The sequence below is a fragment of the Argentina silus genome (assembly GCF_951799395.1).
Source record: "Argentina silus genome assembly, chromosome: 3".
Taxonomy (NCBI): domain Eukaryota; kingdom Metazoa; phylum Chordata; class Actinopteri; order Argentiniformes; family Argentinidae; genus Argentina; species Argentina silus.
In genome coordinates this window covers 10,908,645-10,933,995 of record NC_139657.1, presented here as the reverse complement: position 1 = coordinate 10,933,995, position 25,351 = coordinate 10,908,645, and the positions used below count along the sequence as shown (strand labels likewise).

General features: G+C 45.8%; 1 protein-coding gene across 2 annotated transcripts in view; it reads right to left on the bottom strand.

Moving 5' to 3' along the window:
• Positions 1-1,820: 1,820 nt before the first annotated feature.
• scaper (S-phase cyclin A-associated protein in the ER) overlaps positions 1,821-25,351 on the bottom strand; it is a 59,935-nt gene continuing 36,404 nt past the window's right edge. For both annotated transcript variants that reach the window (XM_083667025.1, XM_083667026.1), the window contains exons 24-31: positions 18,776-18,899; positions 16,426-16,655; positions 14,433-14,588; positions 11,326-11,566; positions 9,283-9,432; positions 3,580-3,771; positions 2,861-2,909; positions 1,821-2,692 (exon numbers count right to left, since the gene is read on the bottom strand). In XM_083667025.1, coding sequence (XP_083523151.1) covers positions 2,589-2,692; positions 2,861-2,909; positions 3,580-3,771; positions 9,283-9,432; positions 11,326-11,566; positions 14,433-14,588; positions 16,426-16,655; positions 18,776-18,899 — 1,246 coding nt within the window. In that variant the 3' untranslated portion in view covers positions 1,821-2,588. The remainder of the gene's footprint in view (positions 2,693-2,860; positions 2,910-3,579; positions 3,772-9,282; positions 9,433-11,325; positions 11,567-14,432; positions 14,589-16,425; positions 16,656-18,775; positions 18,900-25,351) is intronic.

Sequence of the window (25,351 nt, the reverse complement as noted above, 5' to 3'; positions counted from 1 at the left end):
GAAGGGGACTCCCACCCCGCGAACGCATTCTGGCGTGTCTTAGGTTTATTTTCATTCCAGTCGAAATTTTGAATAGGAATAGCCGCTGGACATGGAGAGGGCTCGGGTCAAGCTACAACTGACATACTACACCTGAACAATTTGTTTCCGAGGATGGACTTTTTGATCAGTAGAAAAAATACCTTATTCTCACTCTTTGCCCCGTAAACGCTACATATCAACCAATACCATACCAATTAAATAATTGCGCACAATTTCTATAGGCCTGGCCTACTGCAACCGTCTTCTCCTAATCCGTTTCGATAGAGATAGATTAAGCTATTTTAGTAACCTAAAATAACATTCAATGTATCTATTCCCTTGAAAAGAGATAAAACAGGCCACATTTCCTACATATTTAACTTTGCAAAACCTGTTTTAGAGTTGTGCATACTCAAGGTGGATAGGCTTAGAATAAAACATTGTGTATCGCATTTAGGCCTAATAAAGAAGTTAAAATAGCATTTCTCCATCAAGAGGCGTTACGCATTTTAGGATAATGGAATAGGACTATGCTGAATAATGTTTCATTATTATTCCTAGTTCACAAGAAACCTTTTAATGAAGTTACAAACATTATAGTGAACTATAGGCGTATGTGCGCAATGGAGCATGCGTGATGCGCATAAACTGTTTTCACATTGTATAATGGTAGCAAGTGATTTAAGCTAATTTCCTTTTTATCAGATAAGTATATAGCCTATATTTTACAAATCTGCGTCTCAGAATCAGCTAGCCTAGGTGTATTTAGGCCAGTTACGATACACATCATTACCCAAACAAAGACAGCGTTGATCCACTATCCACCCGGGCAGATGCGCCCCGGGCAGCGGAATGAACATAGGTGTTGTAATTTCCTCCAGAGGGGAACTTCAGGATTTTACCTTAACAATAACAAATGATGGAAATCTAATAGAGAAGATGTCCCTTCCTGACGCCATCAGTTGAGACTCAAAGCATGACAATGTTAAGGGTAATTGATAATTATCTTGTGCCATTTATCATAGCAGAATTCATAGGCGTCACTTTCAACCCTAGCATATGGACAGAGCGACAGAAATGATAGGTCCTCCACAGAGGGAGGGAGCTGTGGAAAGTGGATTAAAAAAGGATTTTTTTTTTTAATAATACTAGCATTCACTTAGTTTTGATGTAATATCCATCAAAGTAGTCCCAGTAGTCGTCTTATACAACTTGACGGGAGACTATATTAGATGAAGTGGGTTTAAGGCCACCTTGTGATCCTACAGTATGCACTAACACTAACGCTTAACCATGCATTGCATACACCAAAAAACAGTTAACTATGCAAGCATTTTAAACAAAAAATTATACTCCAAAATCTCCCCCATCAAATCTACTTGATTATGATTGGGTCCGTGAAGAGTTTGATTGGGCGTCTCCAGCATTTGTATACACACTGAAATCTAAAAGACGATGAGGATGTGTTCTACAGGGTGAGACAGACAGGTGAAGTGAGGGCAGACACTGAAGTAGATGTGACCTACAGAAGACATGGAGGGCAGGCCATTGTGTTTCAACCCAGCTCCTCATTCACTACCTGGGATAGCCTACTAACCAGTACTACAAGCCTACTAACCAGTACTACTAATGTAACAATATGCTACAGTATACCAGCAGGCAGAACGTTTTCCAACACAGAGACTGCAGTCAATATTTCATATGGTCACTTGAGGAGGAACAGCAAGTACATTAGAGAGACTTGTGTAAGTTGGAGTCAAGATGAAAATAATTGAAGGACCATTAATGATGCATGATAATAAATAATTTATTAAATGATATAGAAATGTAAATTATTCAATAAATTATATCATTTTTGAAGGTGCTTCACAACATAGGAGAGAACAAGGAAAAAACATATATGTACTTGAAAAACAACATAGCTTATACTTATAGCTAAGCTAAAATGTACAGAATAAACAAACACAGGCTATGTTACTTACATATCGGAGTACAAAACAGTACAAAGCCTGTTAACTAGGGAAAACAGTCTGGTCAGGTCATTCACATATTAACCGGAATATGAAATCAAAGGAATCAAGAACAGTTACGAATAAACAGTTCATGTAATATAACTATTATGTCATATAACCGTTATGAGTGCTTTTAATTATCTCAGTTTTTTCTACAAAGTTGTCATTCTATCCACAATAGAAACACAACACCAAAACATATGACTAGCTTGGACACTGAATAGAATTATTGTGCGTGAGTTGGGGCTGAGTAAGCGAGATACCCGCACGCAACTTGAACAAATGTCCCACGGACATCAAAGAATGATTTACACAAAAGTTTGAGTTACACACGCGCATTTCGACTCAGGATTCGCCCCTTGAATTCTAGGATTTCAAGAGTTTTGGCAAGGCTTTGAGACTGCATTCTTTCAAAAGAAAAAGCTCATGTGCAGATCTCTGATCTAAATGAAACAGTATGGAGAGTAGGTGAGTGCAGTCTCTTGTCTTTATTCCGTAGTGTTTTTCGTGGTGCGTGTATGTGTCAGTGTGTACGGTACAGTGTGTGACTCTGAATCAGTCCTCCTGCTTCTTGAGGAAAAACTGCAGTGCCGAGTCCCACTGGTCTCTAGGAAAACGATTGGACAGCTCACAGTAATCCAGCAGCTGGGAGGCTTTCTCTGCATGGGAGACAAATCAAAGGAAACAGGACACAAGTCAGCTTTTCTTCATAAAGACTATTTGTGTAAACATTAAGAATCCTTCTCATGCACAAATAGTCAAATGTTGAAGAAACAGAGTAATCATGTACAGTTCACAGAGAAAAAATGGAACTGATGGAAACCTACCTCCTTGCTGGGTCTTATTATCGGGTTGGTTCTCACTTGAGGCACAGTCCTAGGGGAAATGAAAGAATGTGTCAGAATGTTCTACAGCATAAAAATACTTAAGTGCCGGAGGGGGAGGAGTTACCACAAGGAACTGTGTCATCTCTTTTACCATATCTCAAACAACTGGGCTTCAAGCTAATCACAACGCATGTGACTTACATTAAACTCTATGACCAAAATCAGAACTTTATATAACTTACATTGACGGCAGAGAAGATGTTTTTCCCATACATTTTGCAATGATGTCATGATAAGTGTATATTATCACGAAGTTCAAAGAGTCAGGATCAAATTATTTTTCCAGGAGCTGTAGCAAAACTCTGTAGCTTTACTCTACAATCAATAACGGCATGGGGCAGGGCACCATACATCTCTCCTCTGTTTGAATGAAATGAAAATGGCCCGTCTCTCTCAGGGCGAGAACTAATCTTTATCTAAACAGTCTTGGTAGCAGGGATGCTGTCAGAGGAAGATGGAGGAGACAGGTTGTTTACAGGAGGCTAAACTAGTGGCAAGTAAATCCACTGGTAAAAGCCTTTCATTTATCTGTAGTTGCTGAAAATACACTGAAGGGAGATGGACATCAAACCAAAAACACTGACTAAACTAAATCTCTATTCATTTGTTCTATAGGAGGATAACAAAAGGTCACAGATGTGTTTGATGAACAGGGTTACCTGTATGAAGGTGGCCAGTAGCACACAGCTCATCTCCTGCTGCAGGATGACCTTGTTCTGAGGGTTGTTGTAGCATGCCGAGACGAGGGAGGGGAAGAGCACTTTGATGAGGCGTGGGTGGCTGAAGTACTGGAAGGGCAGCTGACACAGTTTCTGCAGCACGCTGGGCTGGCGGCCAGACTGCACTATCACCTGGAACACACACAGAGCAGAGTCAGTCAGTCACTCAGTCGCCCAGCCGGTGAGTCAGTCAGTCAAGTCAGTGGCAGTGCTAGTCGTAAATCACGTCCCTGCATCCCCTCCCACACGTAAATATGCCACTAAAACAACACACAAACACCCATTAGGAGGAGAACTGGAGGGCATAGCCTCCCACCACACAATTACAGGCTATAAAACACAATGATGGGAAGTTTTTCTCTTCCTTTGTACCACAAGTAATTGCTCAGATATTGGGAAATGGGGGGGAAATGGGAAACAAGATTGAGAGATACTTTGACATCTTTATCAAAGAGATCTCCTTCTGCCCCATAACAGGTTCATCTCCAACTGTGACGAGTGTCATTGAGAGATTGAAGCTGATTCAATACCATATTCCTGTGTGTGTGTGTGTGTGTGTGTGTGTGTGTGTGTGTGTGTGTGAGTGCAGGTCAGGTTGAGAGGGCATGCACAGTGCAGGGGGGGTGCAGGCGTGGGGGAGAAGGGTGAGCAGACCTCCACTGTAGCCTCACAGCCGCCACTTTAAGAAATGAGCAATACCATTAATGGAATTCTCACCCCGGTCGACATCCTGCTCTCCTTCACTAGTGCCCGTCAATCACACCCCATTACATCCGGCCCACCAATATTAAAACCAAATCACTCGCAGCCTAGTTTGATTAGAGGGGGGATTGGTCCAAAGGAAGAGGTCCTGGCCTAATGCTCAGGGCATCTCCCCCGAGCCTGGGAAGGCCATCAGCACTTCCCTGAAAACCGGGGGGTCACCACTGTAAATCCTGGCTGGAAAAACCCCACTGCTTTACAGGTACAGAAGGCCGGACTGGGGCTCAACTAAAATGCAAACCAGAAGGGCAGGGTGAGGTCTCCTGGCCACAGTGACATAAATTCTGAGGATTTACAAGATTTTGCAAATACACTTAACAATACTCTTCCAATGCATTCTCTCTTTGATAATGCACTTTAAGGTTTAAGGGCATGATAAACAAAGCGATAATTCACTGCTTTTATCATTTCAAGGTGAAACTCCTCAGAGCTGTGTTCTACAGCAGCGTTCAAAGCCATGACATTTCATATTAATGTCTGTTTAAAGATTCTTCACTGACCAGCTAAAACAAACCACTGAAGAGCCTTTTTAAGAGAGTTAAGACCCCCCTGGCACGCAACGAAAGCAAACTCTCGATTAGGTTAACAAAGATGAACTCGCAAACATGCATGTTCACTAAGAGGAGACCAAAAATCCTAGTAGCTTCCCTTTGTCACAATTAATGTTCTCTCCAAAGGAATGCAAGACAAGCTAGTTTTTTGACTCCACCATAGCTTGTCCACTGGAGAAAAAAATAAATAAAAAATGGGAATGATCTGGTTGTTTTCAAAAAATTGAGCTGCTTATTTTCAGTGTAGGAGCTATACTTGGAGGATTTTCGTGCTTAGTTCACAACATCCTTGATCACGAATCAATCTTTTCCATTGCAACACTGCATGAGGAGGAACTGGCAGAGATCGGAGTCATAAATTCAATAATGAGATACCAGGTAAATTAATCTTGCATCAAAGCATTGTTAGATACAATTTATTAATAATACAAATAATTTGTTGTTCCAATCCCTGCTGCTGGATATTATAACACTTAAGTCCAACGTCTATGTTGGGTGGTGGGGCAGAGGCTCCGAAGTGATTCTACCCACAAATCATACGGCAATCTCATAATCCTCCACTACGCAGTTCTATCTTCAGCTGCCTAAACAAATTGTCCACCCTCAAGTGCCCGCTGCAGAGAGACATAAAGCAAGGCCTGCTGGCAGGAACGGACCAGAGGTTACACAGAAACCACGTCTACAGCCAACTTTCCAGGCCTCTCCTAGGTGAAGAGCTATACCAGTGCTCAGAACGGTGTTCCAAACAGGGATTAGGCCCTCGTCCAGCCTCTCCCCTGTCCACTGAAGTATCTATTCAAACCCTGACATCATAAAAGGAGCAGCAAGCGTCTGAAGCTATGAATCAGGCCCCCCAGTTTAACACTGCCCCCGTAAAGCTCAAGTGCCTAGCAGCTCTGCTCTTTCTTAACTGCAGAGACCTGGAGTTTTCAAACAGGGCAGCGTTTTTATGACGCTCCATTACATAACTACCTCGCTGTTCACTGACAACAAAGAGTGTGTAAAGTTAATGTTCCGAAACACCAACAAAAAGTCCTCGGGAAAGCCCAAGTTGAAGTGGAAACCAGGTTGAGCAGTTTAATTCAGTACAGAGAGAAGACAATGGACACTCATTTCGGAATTAACATACAATGTAGCAATCTAGCTCTACTCTACTACTGAAATAACTTTGCTTTCGGAATTGGAAATGCAAGGCAGTCCTGGATGCGTGGGGGACACTCTGTTCAGCGCGTTGTCTAGATAGCCCCAACACCTCTGCTAGAAGAACCAGGATGCTTCAGCCTTAAAACAGGACCACAAATCTGAGTCTCTGGCCCGCAACACAAACCAGATCCTCTCCATCCTCCCTCTACACCCGGGAGGAACCATAGTAGTTACCAAAGCACTGATAAGAGAGAGGAGTACAGCACATCAGAGGAAATACACAGTCCTCAGGAAAAGACCCACTTACCGACAGTTTATTGATATGTGTACCGAACACTATTGCAAACTGTCTTCAGACAATCAGATGGCGACACACACTGACTTTTAGATGGCACTGTTGCCAAATAACGTCTAATCATTCCAGATTTATGTTGACGTTGACATTCTATCCTAGATCCTAACTGATACTATTCTGCTCTGAAACTGTCTCGACTGGAATAACTACTAAAGGGGGGGCTGACTGAACTTCTTTCTGAAAGGTTTAACGAGGATAAAAATGTCTTCGACTACACTTAAGTCAGTTGCACCTGAGTTCACCCTTGAAGGAGTCTGTAAATCATCTCCAGAGTTAACAATCAGGCCCTCTCCTGCCAGTCACCAGTAGTGAGTGTCTCTCCGTCTCCCTGCCTCTGTTTACTCAAGGGTATGATACACAGTGTGCATTCCCCAGCTTGCTCTGGCTCCCAATGGTCTGCACGAGCCACACTCGCCCCCGGAGGCGATGAGGGTTTGGTTGTCTTGGCAGTAATGGACTGTTGAAGGGATGGTTTCAACATCAGTTTAACAGGGATTACAGGCCCCAGAGCTTGGCTTGGGCCTGCGGGGCAGAGGAAACGCCCTCGTAGAGAATGGGAAGGAGGGGGAGGAGGAGGAGGGGAGGGGGGGGGGGGGGCTCCCCTGGAGATGAGGCTGGTGGTGTGTGGAGATGTGTGTGGGATGTTCAGTCTAGGAATAGACCTGCAGTTCACAAGCTGCCTGTTTCTCTGTTTTACAGTAGCCTTTAAAATTGACATACTAAGGATAAAATAAGGCAGGCAAGAATTAGGGCAGATTAATCAGAATTCAAGTACATTTGGGAAATTCAATTTGACCATTGAAAACTTTCCATACTCTGGTCATGAAATGAGATACATTTGCATACCTTTTCGTGTGTGTGTGTGTGTGTAACCATTTTCCATGAATGAGGGAGAGCAACAGTTTCTTAAGACCTCCATACACAAGTCACAAGTGCTGGTACTCTAATGGAAAGCAAGCAAAGCCAGGACTCTGGGTTAACATGTCAAAAGCCTTACAGCTCAAGCAATTACAGTTCTGTCATTGCAAAACACATGAATGATTCACATAAATGAATCATGGTACATCTGGCGAGAAAGACAGGCGAAGGGAGCTTACCGGTATATACTGTATCCCTTCAAGAGACAAAGAACATGTCAGTTACAAAATAGGCTTCATTTAGCCTGTTTTTATGTGTATAATTGTCTCCTTGGGCTCTCCTAGCAGACAATGAAACATATGGCTACATGACCTCATGAGCAGAAACACACTTAAAAACACACAAGGCTACATATGTCACTCTCGCAATGGCTTTTTGTGTGACAGGGTTAATTATTCATACCCTTGGAGCAGGGAGAATAGATCACTCCACGTCCTGCTTCTTCAAAGTTCTGCTTTTTATGAGCATCATTTCTGGAGCACACGTATAAACAAAGGCTGGTGTGCCGACAGTGAATCAGCAGTCTGTGTGTGACCACACAGGCCTCGGGTCACGCTGCCTTTTGTGCTCTGCCAATGCTTACATTAGCCTGAGAAAAGCTAAAGCTATATTCTCCTCTAATGCATCCATTCTCCTCAAAGCTCACATGGACATGTTCCAGGACTGGTGCCACTGGCAAGCATCAGCTCTGTGAGGGGCGCAAGAGAGCCTTTCTAGTTCCCTCCCTCCCCTCACACCTAGACAGTAAACAATACAAACAATCTCACACCCTGATGATACTACTAGTTATCATTCTGAATGAGTCCATAGGGTAAATTTAGAAAAAAAAGGCATAATAAGATCTTTCCTAATTTCCCAGAAGCTTGTGTCCTGGATGGGAGTCACAGGTTGGAAAGCCTTTGCATTAGGACATTTCAAATTAGCAAAGTGCGCCGAGCAGAAATGAATATGCAAAAGCTGCAAGCCCTGGACTGGATGTTCTGTTACCTTTGCAGTGTGAGTACAAAAGCCCAATCATCTGTCACCACCCTAATTCAATCATCAGTCCTCATTCAATTATCCAATATAATATGCAAATTTGGCCCACAATGGCCAAGAAATGCTAATTACATACATCAGAATAATTAAATTGGATAGGAGCAGTGGAGGAGAACTGAAGTGCAATAAAATGGCAGATTCTTTAATTAGAACTAAAATATCCTGGAAATTAGAATCTGTAATCAGCCTATAAATTGCGGGGGTTGACCATGCCTGTGAGGACATTCTAGACATAGGCAGTGGTTTTGAGCTGAAGCTGTTCTGCTGGGGCTGAGGGTCAGGCTTCACTTAACTAAAGCCTGGCCAACTGTAGCAGGGTGCACGGCTGCTCAGGAGCCTGCTAGACAGACCATGCATGACAGCCAATTACACAGCAGCCAAGTCTGCTTCATCACATCCTGCTCACAACCAGGGGTTCAGTAGCCTGAGCGGCAGGCCAGGCCCACACAGACACACAGAGGTAGAGGGAGGGAACAATGGGCCGCGCCACTCTGAGGGACAATAGGCTACACACAGCCCGACAGCACAGAGGTGGCAACGCATGAATCTTTTAAAAAGGGGGCCTTTTGTTGCTATTGTATTCACCACTCCCCGCCTCTACCTGAAGATAAACTACCATCATATAGCCTAAGAAAGGAGACAGAGGTATTATGGACCGGTTGATCCAACTGACAAAACCACTTCATTTCACATTGTCACTTTTCTGAAAGAGAAAGCACACCTTATACACACACTTCACACATGAATGAATCTAAGCAATGTTCATGGAACAATGAGCAATAATGAAAACTAAAACATTAATTAAATAACAACTAAACAAAACATTCTTTTTATTATTATTATTTCGGTTCAGTAAGTGCATGGGTAATTGTTTACCTGGTTGTCAGGGTGGTTGACGGTGAAGTATCCCACACAGATGATGACCTCATGGAGCAGCTCGTCAGCGGAGTGCTGGGAACAGTACCACAGCAGGGAGCTCACTATGTGGCGGAAGGCGAGAGAGAGTCCCTCAGCTCCTAGAACAGACTAAAAACACCACAGGAACATCAGGGTCTGGGGGTGTCTCAGGGGTGTTGACTGCTGCCACCACAAAACACTCAACAGCAGACACCGGAGATATACACCCAATCTACAGAGTTAATGGTCTAAGAGCAATTAAAAAAAAACACTTCAGGAGGCAAGGAAACGAGTGGAAGGGACGATAAATTATATCATTGGTATAAAAAGGGAGGTTCAAAGACCAGACATACTAAATGAGAAGTGGAGAGAGGGATGTGTGTGCTCTAGTTGCGAAGGGGAGTTGAGTGGCGTGGTGTGGTGTGTGTACAGTGTGGACTCTGCTAGGGGGGTCTCCCCAGTCCTCAGAGCAGGGGGTCCTATACCATAGGAACCCCAATCCCCCCCCCCCCCCCACCAAATCCTCCCCCCCAAGATGAGATGCTATCAGTGGCCCACAGACAGTATTTATTAAACATGTCAGTATGACAGAGCACCACGGGCTAGACAGTGAAAACACTGGAATCAAATGTGGGTGTATGAGGGTTGGAGGTAAACAACAGCCCCATATTCAGCAGTACCTGAGTGGCCCAGTCCTGCTATCAGACAGGCTGATCCCTGCTGTCTACACGTGTCTGTATAACAGCCTGCACTCTGGCAACATATCCATCTGACACCCTTGTAACCATACATGTTATCTGTTTGGGGAAACTGAGGTGAATAATGGCAATTGAAACATAACAGAGATAAATGGAGCTATTTTTTTGTGAATGAATGTGATGGTTGAATAAAACGTGAACTCTTAATAAAGCACCAAAAAGGTTGACGATTTAGTGTCAATGAATATCAAGACCTGATTTTAAAATCACCTAGATAAAAAAAATTAAAAAAAAGAGACACATACACACCCATTAGAGATCCATCACAAATACAGTCTCTCTCATTTGAAATGACCTCCAACACGCTAACCCTGTTGGTCATTGATGCTGCAGTAGAACAGCCAACTAGAGTAGAGAGGAGTTCAGCTCAGCCTCCAGGGTAGTGCTTATTAGCCGCTGTGGTGTAATCTGAACCACAAGGTGATTACAACGTCAGGCCACAAAGAAATATTATTTAAAATGTTCATAAAAACGTTGGCACCGAAATGCTTCCAGCTGTTTTGAATAGCCTCAGCATGGCGGGAGAAGAGAGAGAGAAAGAGAAAGAGAGAGAGAGGCTTCAGTGTAATTACCCCAAAAGACATTAAAATAATTAATAACTCTCCCACTTCCTGCCTCACACCTTTCTGTTTATACGGTGACTTAGAACAGTGAAGCTGTCACCCCCCCCCCCCCCCCCCTTCATCAGAGGCGGTAATGTATGGCTGTGGGGAACAGCACTAATCGCTCAGGTCCATCCGCATTGCTGACCCACTGTGTTCCGTTTAACCTCGGCAGCTAACCCCGGGTCAGTGGACGTGCGTGTTTATGTCAGAGAGGTCAGCTTTATCCTGAGGAGAAACACTCCTCTTCTAATGGCAGCTCTGGTTAGAGACCTGGTCTCTGCCAGATCAGTTGCACATGGGGCCTGTTGCTGCCAGGAAGAGAGGAGGGGATATTTGTGTGCTGGATGACGCTTGTGCACAGGGACACAAGGAGGCTAGTTAATCAAACTGTTGAGCAGGGACGCATTGGTGATGAGACCTTTTCATGGCCCCCCCCTATTCAGAATGTCACGCTGTGGAATGTGTTTGGCATAGGACATCCACACTGACCCGTAAGACCAGTTTGTGGTTGGTTGGTGTGTGTGAGAGAGAGAGAGAGATCAAAGTTGTGTGTGTGTGTGTGTGTGTGTGTGAGAGACAGAGAGAGAGTGTGAGAGAGAGAGAGATAAAAGTTTGTGTGCGTGTGTGTATGTGTATGTAATAGTAAGTGTGTGTTTTACCTGGAAGGCAGACAGGTCAAGCAGAGCGAAGCTGTTGAGGAAGCGGAGGCCCTGCAGGGACACCTGGATGACCCCGGAGGCGTAGGGCTCCTGTGGGCTCTGGGCAGCCGGCTCAGGCAGGGAGGAGCTGTGGAGCAGGATGCAGTAGAGCGTGTGCACCACGCCCACCAGGTCTGTGGACTGCAGCATGGCCGTCAGCCCAGTGGGGTCCTGGCGCTTGTTGTCAAATATACTGGGAGAGCTGGGGAAGACACAACATGTCATGTGATCGTTCTCCCCCCCCCCCCCCCCCCCAACACCCCATCATATGGGGGAAATAAAAGTTGGCACACAGTTTTACTCAACGCCAACACAAAGACCACAAGAGACAACATTCCACATTATCAGATCTGCGACCTCCTAATTGGTCACTAATCCGCTCCCCTTTCAGTCGGTCGGTCGGTGAATTTTCCCCTTGTTTAAAAAACATATCCCTGACTTTCCCTTTCATTCTAAATTAAGCTGAAGTGGACTTCCCAACATAGCCCTTCAGCTGGCGGTCAACAACTGCTGTGAGCTACCCGAGGGTTTTGACAACCAGCTGAAAGCCTCTGAACCTGAGAACCTGTTGGCTTGCTCTCTAAACCGCACTGAGCAGGAGACCCAGGATGGAGGATGAAGGCAGTCTGGTCCCTGGAGCTTCTAGATTTACTTGCTAGACCAGGACTGTCCCCTCAGATGAATGCCTATTGGGTTGAAGTGACTTAACTGGTTACATTCATTAAGGAAGAGTTACGTTGGAGCTGAGGGCTGTGGGGGCTGTGAGAAGGGGTTTACGATATGCTCAGTTATGCAGTTAGGGAAATGAGGACAGAGCGTAGCTCACTGAATTAGACACGATTGTGGGGTCATTACCACCACAAACACAGACAGAGAAGTAGGTGACTGAGTCTGTTTTTTTTTTAAACATCTTGGAATTGGAGTGTCCTTCTCTGTGCTCCTCCAAGCTGGGCAGAAATAATGATCACAGAAACTTGGAAGTCACTCTGACAGCTCATGGCATCGGTTCCATAGCAGAGAGTATTCTGGCACGGTGCTGTGTGCTGAAGCCCATTTAATTAAGGTCCACCTTACAGGATCTAAAGCAGCGTTGTTTGTGTGTCTCAGCCAGGACGCCGCCCTGCAGATTAAAGGGATTGGTAACATCATACTCTCAGCACACATCACAGGTGAGAACAGAGCCAGGACATAAAACTGATGAGACGGAGGAGGAGGTCACTGAGAGTGCTTTAGCTGCCCCCTCCCTTTAAGGCTTCAGTGAATGGAAACCTCCATGGAGAGACTAGTGCTAAAAATCTAACTGTCTTGAACAGTCTGTCTGTAATAGGTCATACTGTAAGCACCGTAATAAAAACACGCTCCCTTCAGCTAGGAGACGGAGTGACACACAAAAAAGAGTTTTCAATCAAACCGGATTTGCGTAGCTAAAATCAGAGGCAATGTCATTAGGAAAAAAAAATAAAAAATCTCAAATCAAATTGCCAATTGTTTTTAAAATGATGATGCATGCAAACCCACCAAGAGCCGTAAGCCAGCGCTGACAGGCAATTTAAGAACGCCACTGCTGTTGCTGCACAAGCTATGATTTGCAGCCAAAGAATCGAGGCCGCTTGACCCCTGGATGGAACCCACTGTGCATGCTGTTACTTGACGTTGGCCAACAGCTCTGTGCGGAAATTTGTAGCTCGACAAGAACATGGCCTCTAATGCCAGATAAATCCCTTAACGCAGCAACTGGCGTGGCAAGGATATTCCAAAACCCATGGTGCACATTCTCAAATATACAACATGGGGGGGGGGGGGGGGGGGGATACTGCCAGAATGGGAGATAGTTGGCTGGATTAGCGGGGTGTTGATAATGACACAACACTGCTTAGTCTGCTCATTAAAGAAGTGAGGTACCGTGCTTGTGTGTTCCCACAGATATTCAGTGACACCGGACGGAGCGGAGCAGAGCAGAGCAACACTCCCCAGTGCTGGTGTGTGTGTGTGTGTGAAGCAGCTGGCCACTGTTACAGCACACACAGCAGCTGGAGGGCTACAGGAGCAGGCTGGGTGCTACGGTACAGTCAGGGCTACAGTCAGAATGTCGTCACAGGATCGACTGTAGGAGCAAACGCTCGACTATACAGAAGCGATACACTGGCAAGGCTGTCTTAAAATGGCAGGATGTAATAACAGACTCATAGTACTTGGGGCAGAAGAAGAACTTTACGTATGGTCTAAAGAATTCACTATTTCCTTCCATAAATGAACAGTGACGCAACGAAGGACAAGGACCTAATGTGTGTAAGATGTGTGCTGAAGATTGTCATTGTCATCCATGAGAGAACTATTCCCAGTATTGCCTCTGTGTGTGTGTGTGTGTGTGTGTGTGTGAGAGTGTGCGAGTGTGCGTATATAGAGTAATGGTGTAATGGTCCCACCCTGTGGCTGTGTGCTTAGCCTCTGTCAGCGGCGCCACTGAACCTGTCTTCGCAGAGGTCACGGTGACACACGTGGGTGGGCTTTTGGGTGCTGGAGGCTAGGGTTTATGGTGAGTGACAGGGCGCCGGGGTCAAGTAGATGCCTATCTCCATCACTAGTGGTGGCGATGGCTCCGCGAGCTTAAAGGAAGGACTGTGTGATTGTAAAGGTGGCAGTGTCTTTGTTTGAACAACAACCGGTCTTTATGGAAGCCCTAACATTAAAGCACCAGCAGTGAGTGAGTCACTGCTGTCGATAGACATGCAGAAAGGTGTGTGTGTGTATGTCCCTCTGTTTGTCTGTGTGTATGTCTGTGTATGTGTCTGTACATTTGTGTGTGTATGTGTGTGTGTCTGTACATTTGTGTGTGTATGTCTTTGTGTGTGTCTGTACATTTGTGTGTGTATGTGTGTGTGTCTGTACATTTGTGTGTGTGTCTGTATGTCTCTCTGTTTGTCTGTGTGTATGTCTTTGTGTGTATCTGTGTGTGTCTGTACATTTGTGTGTGTGTGTGTGTGTGTGTGTGTGTGTGTGCGCGTGCGTGTGTGCGTACTTGCGTGCGAGAGATCACAGGAATATCTAGAGTGGGTCATGCTACTCACCGTCCGGTCACAGCGAAGCACATCTTGCACATGCCGTGCAGCAGAGCGGTAGCCTGCTGGAGGAAGGCGGACATCTTGGGACTCTCATCCACCGGGCCTTGGACGGACAGGAAACAGCCGTACAGCTTGTCAATCAACCCCATGTTCACCACGTAGCTGAGGAGGGACACGAAACAGAGGGGGAACGAGAGTGAATTCACAGAGGGGGAGAAAACGAACAACGGGCTAAAATCCTGAAATGAGACTAATTATTTAATATGGGCTCAAAAACATATTTCAAACAAAGGACCTCACTGAGCGTAACCCTGTTGTAACCGAATATCTCACCTAAGCCCTCCGGACTCTATGTTATTACTGTGATATCTCCAATTTGTCTTCCCCAATGACAGGTCTCACGATAATGTTCCCTCGGCTCATTCAGCCACAAATCACTGGTAATAGAGTCATTAGAGGGCTGCTGTGCCCCCCTGTGCCAGCCCGGGCGCTGGGCCCCTGACAGTCTGCTGACCTGAGGCTGCCTGTCTCACACACACAGCTCAGGTATGCCTCTCTCCCACCTCCGCCCCCCCCCCCCCCCCCCAGGCCCACCACAGGGACGGACAGGGAGGCTCAGCCGTCAATCACAAGACCTCCCAGTGTAACAGACAAGACCCACTGCTCAGTCAGGAAGCTTGTCACCGTTCTACACACACACACACACACACACACAACACCCCCTTTACAGTCTCTCCACTTCCTACCCTCCAACTGGCTCCTGCACATATCATGCTTTGTTGCAACTGTCACTCAAAATGGGGGTCTCCTCTCAAGGCAGGTAATTACTCCTTTTTTTTTCTTTTTTTTTTTAAAACCTCCACAATAGGTCACCTGACACTTGAACCACAGTCCCTTGTTATGACTTGATCCTCTTCTTCAGCTTCACGAAGGGCTGAAAGGAACTTTCCACACACCGCGTTAAAGCAGAATGTGCCGGCCACACACTCTTTTGTTTGAAAAGCTCTTTTCGTGTTCGGTCTTGGCCCCCCCTCCCTGTTTGTCTCAACTCATGAGCTACATGATTCTATACATTTAGGTTGAAGAGTACACTACAAAGCCCCCCCGTGTGAGTGAGAGGTAATGAGAAACGAGGAATAGGGAAGGAAATTCTAGGAGGTTCTCTCCCTGACCTGGTGTGATCTATAGTTAGCCATAATGGGAAAGTGTTGCGAAAATTACAACTTTTTTTTTTGTTGAGATGTAATGTCCTTCCCCACTATCCTATACACAATGGGAGGCAGTTGAGGTAAATCTTCCCTTCCTAGCGGGGGATTACTAGTCTGACGACACCATTTTTCTCAGGCTCTCCCCTGTCTCCAGGGTTACGACTGGGTCATTGTATGAGAGTGTTGGGCTGGTGCAGCTGGTCTGGTCAGATGAATCATGGGCCGTGGGAGGGATGGTGGGAAGACGGCACTCTTCCTGAAGTCCTGGGCCTGCCTTTCCTCACATCCCTGAACGCCCAGACGGACACAGTCTTCCTCCTACTGCTCAGCCTCACACAGACCCTGCTGCTGCTGCTGCTGCTGCTCAAGCCAAGGCCAGGTTCAACGGAATGTTGCAACCTTCCAGGAGTGTTCAATTTTTTAGTGTTAACGTTGCCAAATCAAAAAAAAAAAAAAAAAACTGAATTCTTCAAGGAATAAATTTTCTTAAAGATTGTGTGAAAAATAACTATTTGGTCAGGTGCCAAAATACAATCGCTCTCTCTCTCACCCTCACTCAAAGACCTGGCAAGGAGGAAATAAAGGCAAATAACTGGTCTCCAACGGAGTTGACATTTGGTCTTTGGTAAATGTGGTAGGAGAAGGAGGAGGGAGAAGGGGGAAGGAGGGGAGCATCGCGAGATCAGTGTGTGGTGGGAGAGGGAGGGAGGGAGAAAGGAGGAGGGAGAAGGGGGAGGGAGGGGAGGAGAGCACCACTAAAGGAGGAGGGAGGAGAGGAAGAGAGTCGCTACCTGATGAGGTCCTGTGCGCGGGTGTTGAAGGGCTCTGTGGTGGAGGTCTTGGTCTTGGTGTCTGGGGAGCAGATGCGAGGGGCGTCCCCTCGACCACTCTCAGGGACGTGGGGTCTCAGGAGGCCCAGGACGGTAGCGCAGGTCTGCAGCAGACCCGTGGTCAGACCCTCAAACACCTGCTTGTTCACACTGCGCCCAAAGATGGACTTGTCTTCATCCGGGACGTACAGCTGAGGAAGAGACACAATGTGGTCAACCGGGAGTTGAGTGTCCTTTAAGTATGTCAAAGTACAGGTCCTTTTTCTCCCTTTATTTGTTTCACTCTGAGAACCTGAAACAAGCGAAGGTGTGCAAAGGTTTCACACAACAAAGTACAGGTTTCTACCTGTGCAGTCACTCAATACCTGGTTGCTGTGCTATCCACCACAATATGATAGGCACTCAACAAAAGACAGAGGTCATTTAAACCTCAGCCTGCATTTTAAAACACATTCAATTAAGACTTGAGGCAGCAAACTAAATACCCCCGCCCCCCCACACACATCTTTTGGTATACCTCCCACAGGCCGTTTGTATTTGTATGGGTTGGAATCCTGATATGGTGTGGCATAAATAACAAACACTTGTGTCACTTTATTATTCATCAGCTCTGGGCCATAAATTGGTGGTTAACAGCCAGTGTGACATGGTTACTGGTGTCGTGCCAGACTGCTGCCATATGAGAGGTCTCTGAGGTGCTCCCTGATAACACAGCAAGCCAACCGGATACTGACACTACCGGCGCTACAGTAGCAGGAGGGTGTTCAATATTTACCATGCACTGTGGTACATAAACCAAATACCCCCCTGATCCATGCATCACAACAGAGGGGGTTGACTGAGGAGCCGGTCCCTTGTTCTGAGCTGGATGGTTAAGGGTTTGTAAACAAACAAGTCTAGGGAAGAGCCAAGCGATGCTCAACAGTGACAGAGGCTAAGTTATCTGAAAGGGGGGAATGCAGTCAAGTGACATTTTGGCATGCGTGGAGAGGTTTTGGTTTAGCTGTAGAAATAAGGAGAGGGTCAGGTAAAACCCCTGAAAACATCTCATTTAGACTAATGGTTAGGGCAACATGCTGACAGGGTTAGTAAATCCACCAACATTCTCCACAAATCTAATTAAAGGGGGACAGGCACAGACGGCAGCACTACCCCCACACACACACACTCACTCACGCACACACACACACAGGATCTTTGATCACCACACGTCCAAATACATTTACAATCAAGATGGACAACGGCAACACACACAAACCATTTTTTTTATTCATGGACTACTCATGAGGCTCATCTTTTCCAGGATCTAAAACATCAAGAAAAAGTTGCCGTTGTGCTGTTCAACATGTCAGTCGTCAGAGCAGCTGCTGGGATATGTTTTATATAAACTGAAGTGTACAGGCTTCACCCCCCCCCCCCCCCCCCCTCAGGAAATATGACTGCTTTGGATTGGAACTCAGAGCTGGGAGAAGGAAGCCCCAATAGGGTTCATGCATGTACCACAGCCCATGTCTGTGCCTTGTCCTGTCTGTGTAGTGTGCAGGCAGCCGCCACCGTTAGATGTTTGGAGTGGCCTGATGTTTACAGTCTCTGAGAGAGTGCTGAAGGATATGGGCTGACATGTAACACGCCGTGCTGCCTGACTGCTCTCTCTCATTCCCGGAGACCAGGCCAGAAGCATCTGCGTGGCGGGGCCAGAGTTTCTGAAACTAGCTAGCTAGCTAGCTAGCTAGTGTGTGGCTCACTCTGTCTTTTATTAACACTGTGCCAGGAACAGGAGGCCGGCTGTAATGAGGCCATGGTTTCCCAGCACTCACAGCGCTGCACACTGACAGGGGAGTTTATAGAGGCGGAAACACTGAGAGGGATTAATCACACAAAAATAATTACTTCTCATCATGCCAGGTCTTTTTATTTTTTTTATGAGTGACACAGTCACACGGTGTTCAGTGACGCTGTACACACATCTTATGTCCTTGGTACACATGTATCAAATCCCATAAATGACACTTACATTTCCACCATGCTCAATTAGTAAATATACTTTTGGAGTAAGCGTTAGCTTGTCAATAATAAGGGTGCCTTCATGACATGTCGTAACTTGGATACTCGAAAAATGTCAGACTTGGAAACTGGTTGTAGAAAGATGATACGCAAGCTTCCCACTTGGAGAGTATCAGAAACAACCAACAGGAAGCTCTCCGCAAATAACATACTTTGATTTTAACTCGCAGGTTCTGAGTTTCCGACTTGTCATGAATGCAGCATAATACTGAAAATGAGAGAAATTATGAGGTGAGAGGACACTTACTGTTAGCTGATGTAGCAGCAGGTCCATGAGGAACGCTATCTTGTTGCTGAAGAGGACGTAGGAACAGTTTATATGGCAGCCAGAGCAGGCCAGGTAGTAGATGTTTACAGCAGCACATAGAGACCTGGGAGAGAGAGAGAGAGAGAGAAAGAAAGAAAGAAAGAGAAAGAGAGAGGCAGAACAGATTAATCACAAGTCACTACTACTAAAACTGCTCCAAGGCAGGTCATTGCTCTCTCTAGAACTCATTTAAATAGAAACCAGTGCTACAATGTTGGAAAGAGTAAGAAAGAGAAAGAGGGAGAGAGAGTGGCAGAACAGATTAATCACAAGTCACAACTACTAAAACAGTTCAAAGCAGGCCATTGCTCTCTCTAGAACTCATTCAAATATAAACAAACGCTACAGTGTAGGAGTTTAGTCTCGTCAACGCTCAGGGGCCATCTGAAGTCATCAGGAAACCAAACGCATTCTACTATACTTGTCTTTCCTTAAGGGCTCAGTATTTTATCTTGGGTGGAGTTGAAAGCATTACTCTCTGACAGCACAGAGTAGGTAAGCACGAGTCAGAAAAACCATTCATATCAACTAGGGCCTACTTATGCTTGGAGCAAGATTCCCCCCCCCTCCATCCCCTACTAGTCAACTCCTTATCCAAAGAAGGACAATAATAAGACAAGGGATCTGCATAACCAGAGGAGCTGGGTGTAATCTCAGCCCGATCTGAGGTGAAATCCTCCACTGTTTCCTCTGGGGAGATAAGGCTGTTCCTCCTTTCAGCAGCTCCTCACAGCCCCCGGGGCCTGAGGGAGAGGCCAGGGAGAGCAGAGCAGAGCGGTGAGTCAGTCAGCCAGCCATGCCTCTGTATTATGTCTGCTTTAAACAAGCCCCAGAGAAGATGAATGCCACAGATAACTGACCAATCATGCTGCTCTGACTGCTGCTGCCCCCCCCCCAATCCCCCCCACCCCCTCGACCGTCTTTCATCAGTTAATATTTTCTGACAACTGTATATTTTAGCCAATAGCAGAGTGGCGTGTCCTATCTGCTCCGTGGCTGCAATGGAATCTGGCTTGCCTAGTCGAAAGTAGGCCATGTTTACATCAACTGGTAAACATTTTGATATCTACCGCAACCTTCACATCTGCTACGCATTTCCAGTCAAACCTAGTTGGCATGGAGAGAGAAAATAGTGTAGATTGATACAGGCTTACAGGGTCTGTAGGTCTGTTAATAACTTCCTCAGGACCAAAACTTTCTGCATATTTCATCTGCTAGTGTGCAGATCTGTCATTTTTCCATATCGTTATTGACACTGTAGTGTAAAGCTGTCAGACACAGAATGTGGTGTTAATGTGAGAAGTACTACATTGGGAACGTTTCCAAATATTCCATCAAGGTCTACTCGAGCACTCAAAAAGACTTTAAAGTACCTTAAGATGAATTTATTTCTTGGGGGATTTTCAAAAAAACAATTACTGTGACTATGTGGTGTATTGATTCTGTTTCTGCCAGCAATTTGTTTACCTTCCTTCTACAAGGACACAAATGCCAAATGAAATCTACGGTATTGAAATAAAGTTCCATTAATTGAGTCCTGAGAGGGGGGGTGGGGGGGGGGGGCGGAGAGGCAGCCATCATGGTTGAGTGGATTGATAAAACAGCCTGTACTGAGCCAGGGTGAAGTAACATGAGAGCCCCACCAAACTGTGCTCTCTGGGCAGCCGACCAGCGCTGGAGCTGCCTCACTGATTTTCTCCAGTGAAGAAGAAAAAAACAGAACAAGCAATGATCGAGCAACTCTGCCAAAAGTCTGATTGTCACTAACAGAATTCCACCGTCATTGGAATGAATGCCCCAATGAAATCAAATACAAGCCTTTCTTTCATACTGCTGTGTGATGCATACTTATCTCATTAGGCCAAACATTACAGTGCGTGATGAAACTAGGCTATTGGTCATTTTCATGCCCGCTTTAGTGGAAAAAAGAGGGGTCATTTCAGGTAAAGAATCCTTTAGATACTGTCATGGAATGTAAGGTGTCCTTACTGAATAAAGTCAAGCACAATAGCAGAGGTGTCAGATAACCTGGGGGGGAGGTAAAATGACAGGCTAGGGCTGATCTCGTTACCCCTTTGACATTTTTTAACATGAAAACGCCTTAGAAATAGAAGACGTTAGTTTCTGTGGATTCATAACAGCTCTTAGTAGCAACGGAGGAGGAATTAAATCTTTTTTATGTAAAGATACAAAAGCAAAAGTGTGAAATGGATTATGATACCATCGTCTACATCATTTGTTAAGCATGGTATCCCATCAACCACACTACCCCAGTTTTACTCCACACATCTGATTAGTGTACAGTCATGTGCTCTAGCAGGATGACAGTAGCCCTGTAGGGAGTGGGGGGGGGGGACAGAGGAGTCTTAAACAGCAGATTAAAGGGCACACCACTAATGTCTTGACTCTAATCTTATTAAGGCGGAAAACAGCTGTTCACTGTTTCTATCTCTTCCCAAACCCCTGTGACTGGAACAAAGAGGGCTCTACAGCCAGGAACACAGTGGCTAAGCCAACATGGCCAATGTATGCAAATAACATGCTCATAGGAGTAGGCCTACTGCACAGGCTGAACAAGCCTGTGAGGCAGAAGGTTTAAGGTTTAGAAAGAGGAACGCAGACAGAGGAAGAGAAACACAGACAACAATAGACACAAAGTGAATGTAAAACCAATGAATCGGTCTACATAGGTAAAATACTGGGATGGGAAACCAGAGTAAAAGAGAGTAAACAAATCAAATTCGGGGGGGGGGGGGGGCTGTTTTTTGTTGTACACTGTAGCCAGTATAGTATTCCATTTCCATCAAATCACAATCAAGACTCAGCAAGACAGATCTGGAGTCATGAACTTCCCCAATGACTCCTCACAATCGACTCAGTCAACTGGTCATGTAATGCTTTGTGCGTGTAATTGCTTCGTAACACAGCTAATCAGCCATGTCTTAGGCACGTCTGTGAACAAACGGCAAGACTGTCAGAGGCACGTTTGAGTAATGTCCTTACACCACCCCCACACAATGAGCCATCACAGTGATCTGTCTTTAGCTTCCCTCCCACCTAATTGAGCTTGATTAGCATGACACCTGATAGCGGGCCCTTCCTCCTGGAATCTCTGTCTCTGTGCCCCTGTCGACGACAGCCTGTGTCAAAGATTTTGAGGAGCAATTTGGTAGAGTGCCATGCTAGACCCGGGTTGGGTTACTCGCCGACTATGCGTTGACCCACGTGTGTCGGGTCCGTTCCGAACAGGCAGCATTCCTCCACCTTGGTGACTCTCGAGCTTCTCTCTGTCAGAGTTCCCATTTGACACTGTGCCACTCCCACTGCCAGACCCCAGTGTTTGGGGCGCCCCAAACCTCCGCCTGCCGCCAGACTAGGCCCAGCAGGGGGACACAACGGGCACATTGTTAATCTGAGCATAATGAACGTCTTATCTTGTAGACGTGGGATTAGGTTCCAGTGCTGGCCCATACTGACAGGTCGTATAGAGAGAGAGGAAGAGAGAAAGAGGAGGAAGAGGGAGAGAGGGAGGGAGGGGGGAGGGGTAGAGAGAGAGGGAAGGAGAGAGAGAGAGAGAGAGACAGAGAGCGAGCTGTAAAGAGGGGTATAGGAAGAGAGAGATGGAGATAATTAGCAGCGTAATCTGCTCACCTAACTCTAAACAGCTTAACCTCAGACGGCCACAGCAACAGCAGTAGCAGCAGAGGCAGCAGCCCACCCTCCTGATGAGGCCATAGACAGAGACAGTGAACTCAGGGCCTCAGGCCAGGAGCTAGGGACAGGGATGGGGAGACACACTGAAGCTGGGGCACACCTGATCCAGGGACAGCCCCATGCAGCAGCCCTGTGGGTCCCAGCCCTGTGGGAGTCAGCCTGGGTGGCCAACAGGCCCCGACATGACAGGGGGGTTGGGAGATTGTGGATGTCGCTGACCTCTGTGGCTGAATTAAAACTCTTAAAGTTTAAACCATCACCAAATCCATAGAGTGACCCTGGGGCTGATAGACAGATGGCTACTAAGGGAAAAATTAGAGCGAAGGTCAGGCGGCGCCCCCCCCCCCGCGCATAAAGCCCCAACATCCCAGGAGACACTAGGGGCTCAATTGAGTCCTTAGCAATGGCAGTATTTACACAGGAACATATAAACATTGCTAGAGGAATTCTTTCTACTACCTAGTATTTACTAGGAAATTATGTGGTAACAGTGGTTACTCCACTGGCCTACTTCAACACGATTGGTAAGTTTTACATTTTATCGTAAAAGTGAACTACCAAGGAAATAATATGGGATCGGATCCAGGACAGACATTACTGGAAGATAAACTGCAATCCATTTTTCCTGCAGTGAAGTGAAATTGCAGAATAGTTTTATTGAGTACAATAAAACTGATGTACAAAATACCAGGGAGACTCCTGTAACAGGTAGGCCTTGATGCTTCCTATTATCACAATTGAGTCGCGCGTGCACTAGTTAACACAAAGATACTGTAAACGACGCAGAGCAGTTTTTATTGAATCTGGCCTTCAGAAATGGTGACAAGCTAATCCCCTCTTACACGGTTCTCAGTGGAGACAATAGGACAACAACCATGTAAAAGGCTCTTTTATACTTTTTGTCACTGGGTTATCAAGCAGGAGATCGCTCCCCCCTCAACCTGAGGATCACGTTTCCCACCCTCTCTGTGCCTTTCCTATGTGCCCAGTCAGGCCTGACCAGAGCAATGGCGCAGAAATCTGACCAACTTCCAGATCAGGTTGAATTGCTGCTTTTCAAACAGGGAAAATATGTGTTCAGGAAGAAAAAAAGAATCCTAAGCCAAAATAGGCCTAGAAGGTGAGGAGCAAATCCATTTCCTGGTGCTGTCAAACAATCCCTTCATTCACTGCTATCAAAATGACATTTAATTTGATTCTGCTGTTGATCTTTTCCGATACCCTGAGTGCTTCCAAGACATCCATTCAGCTTGTCGTTCCACCCTGGTTGGGTATGAACTTAGGGGAAATCTGATGAGCGGTCACGCAACACACACACACACACACACACACACACACACACACGCACGCACAACATCCTGAAATGAAACCTCAGGTAACAGCTTTGATTTCACTGGATACACTCAGTCATCATCATCATCATCATCATCATGTGACAGAGGTGGCTACAAATACTGTGCCACACATTCGAAAGCCAACTGTCTAAAAATAAGCCTGTTTAAAAATCAAGGCCCCTGCTTCACTTTGAACAGGACAGGACAAGGACACCTGGTCTTCTAAACAGATAATTTGAATAAAACCGACATTATCGCCATTTTGCATGAGACCTATATAAAAGGGGCCTTTTCAAAAATAGATTCTTTAAAATTCCAATGAAAATGTTGCTTCCCTGAGTTATTCCCCAGCCTCAGAGAGGGGCCCGTGTGCTGACAGGGTCTGGTGTTGATCCCGGCTCCCTGGGACAAACTAACACGAGTCTCTCTCTCCCTTTCTACTCCCTAGTGACCCCTTCTGGGAGACAGAGGGACATAGCACATACATACACAGAGGAGGAGGAGGGGACACAGGGGTCCTATTTGAACACTTGCATGCATCCTCATCCCTGCCTTAAAGTAATTACACATCTGAGAAGTGCTGGATTTGTTACAACAATGGTGCGGAAACCTGGCTTTCACTTATCAAATCATACAGTGATTACCTCAAAGAATGGACAATGTTTTTTTCAAACAGGGTCTAGGATTGCACCTTAATGTGGCCCCTTTCAATATCCACACCTATAGACCGGGGCAAAACTATTTCAAACTAAAGAATAACAGTGATTCTAAAGATAAACACCCCGGGGGCAGCACACACTCAGAGAGGGAGTTCACACCTCAACTGGACTGATCCAAACCTGACAAAATACTTCTCAAAATCAACCTATTCACATTGAGATTTAAATACACGTGCAATTGTAGTAGTCTGAGCCAGATAAGAGTAGTCCATTAATCTAATAAGGACTGGCCTACATTTGACAAAACAACAAAAGTAAATCACCTCAAGCAGATCGGTAAGAGACACACTGAGGAGAATCTTTATGTGCAAAACCATTGGGTTTATGGATGTCTTTTCAGGTTAACGTCAGAGATGCATATTGTAAGATATCCACTTTACTAGTTGATGTCAATGAGAGTTGCTGCTTTCCGAGTCTAGACAAGCCCAGCAGCCGCAGGGTTACACAGGGACATTAGCGTAGCCTCGCAGAGGAATTAGCTCATTAATGTAATGGTAACAAGATGGAATCGGCGTCCCAGGGGGGTAATATGGCAGGAGCATCTCCGCAGTTGACTTTTTTTTTTGTAAATCACTCAGCTTATCTGGGGAGGATGCGATCGATACGGCAGCATTACTGTAAACAGATAATGTAGCGTGCTCTGGGGCTAACGCGGGTCTCAGAGTAGTAGACCGTCACGCCAGAGAACTGTCCAGATGAGCCTCTGTGATTAGCGGACGGGCCAGGCCGTGTCCCTTGTGTTGCATCTC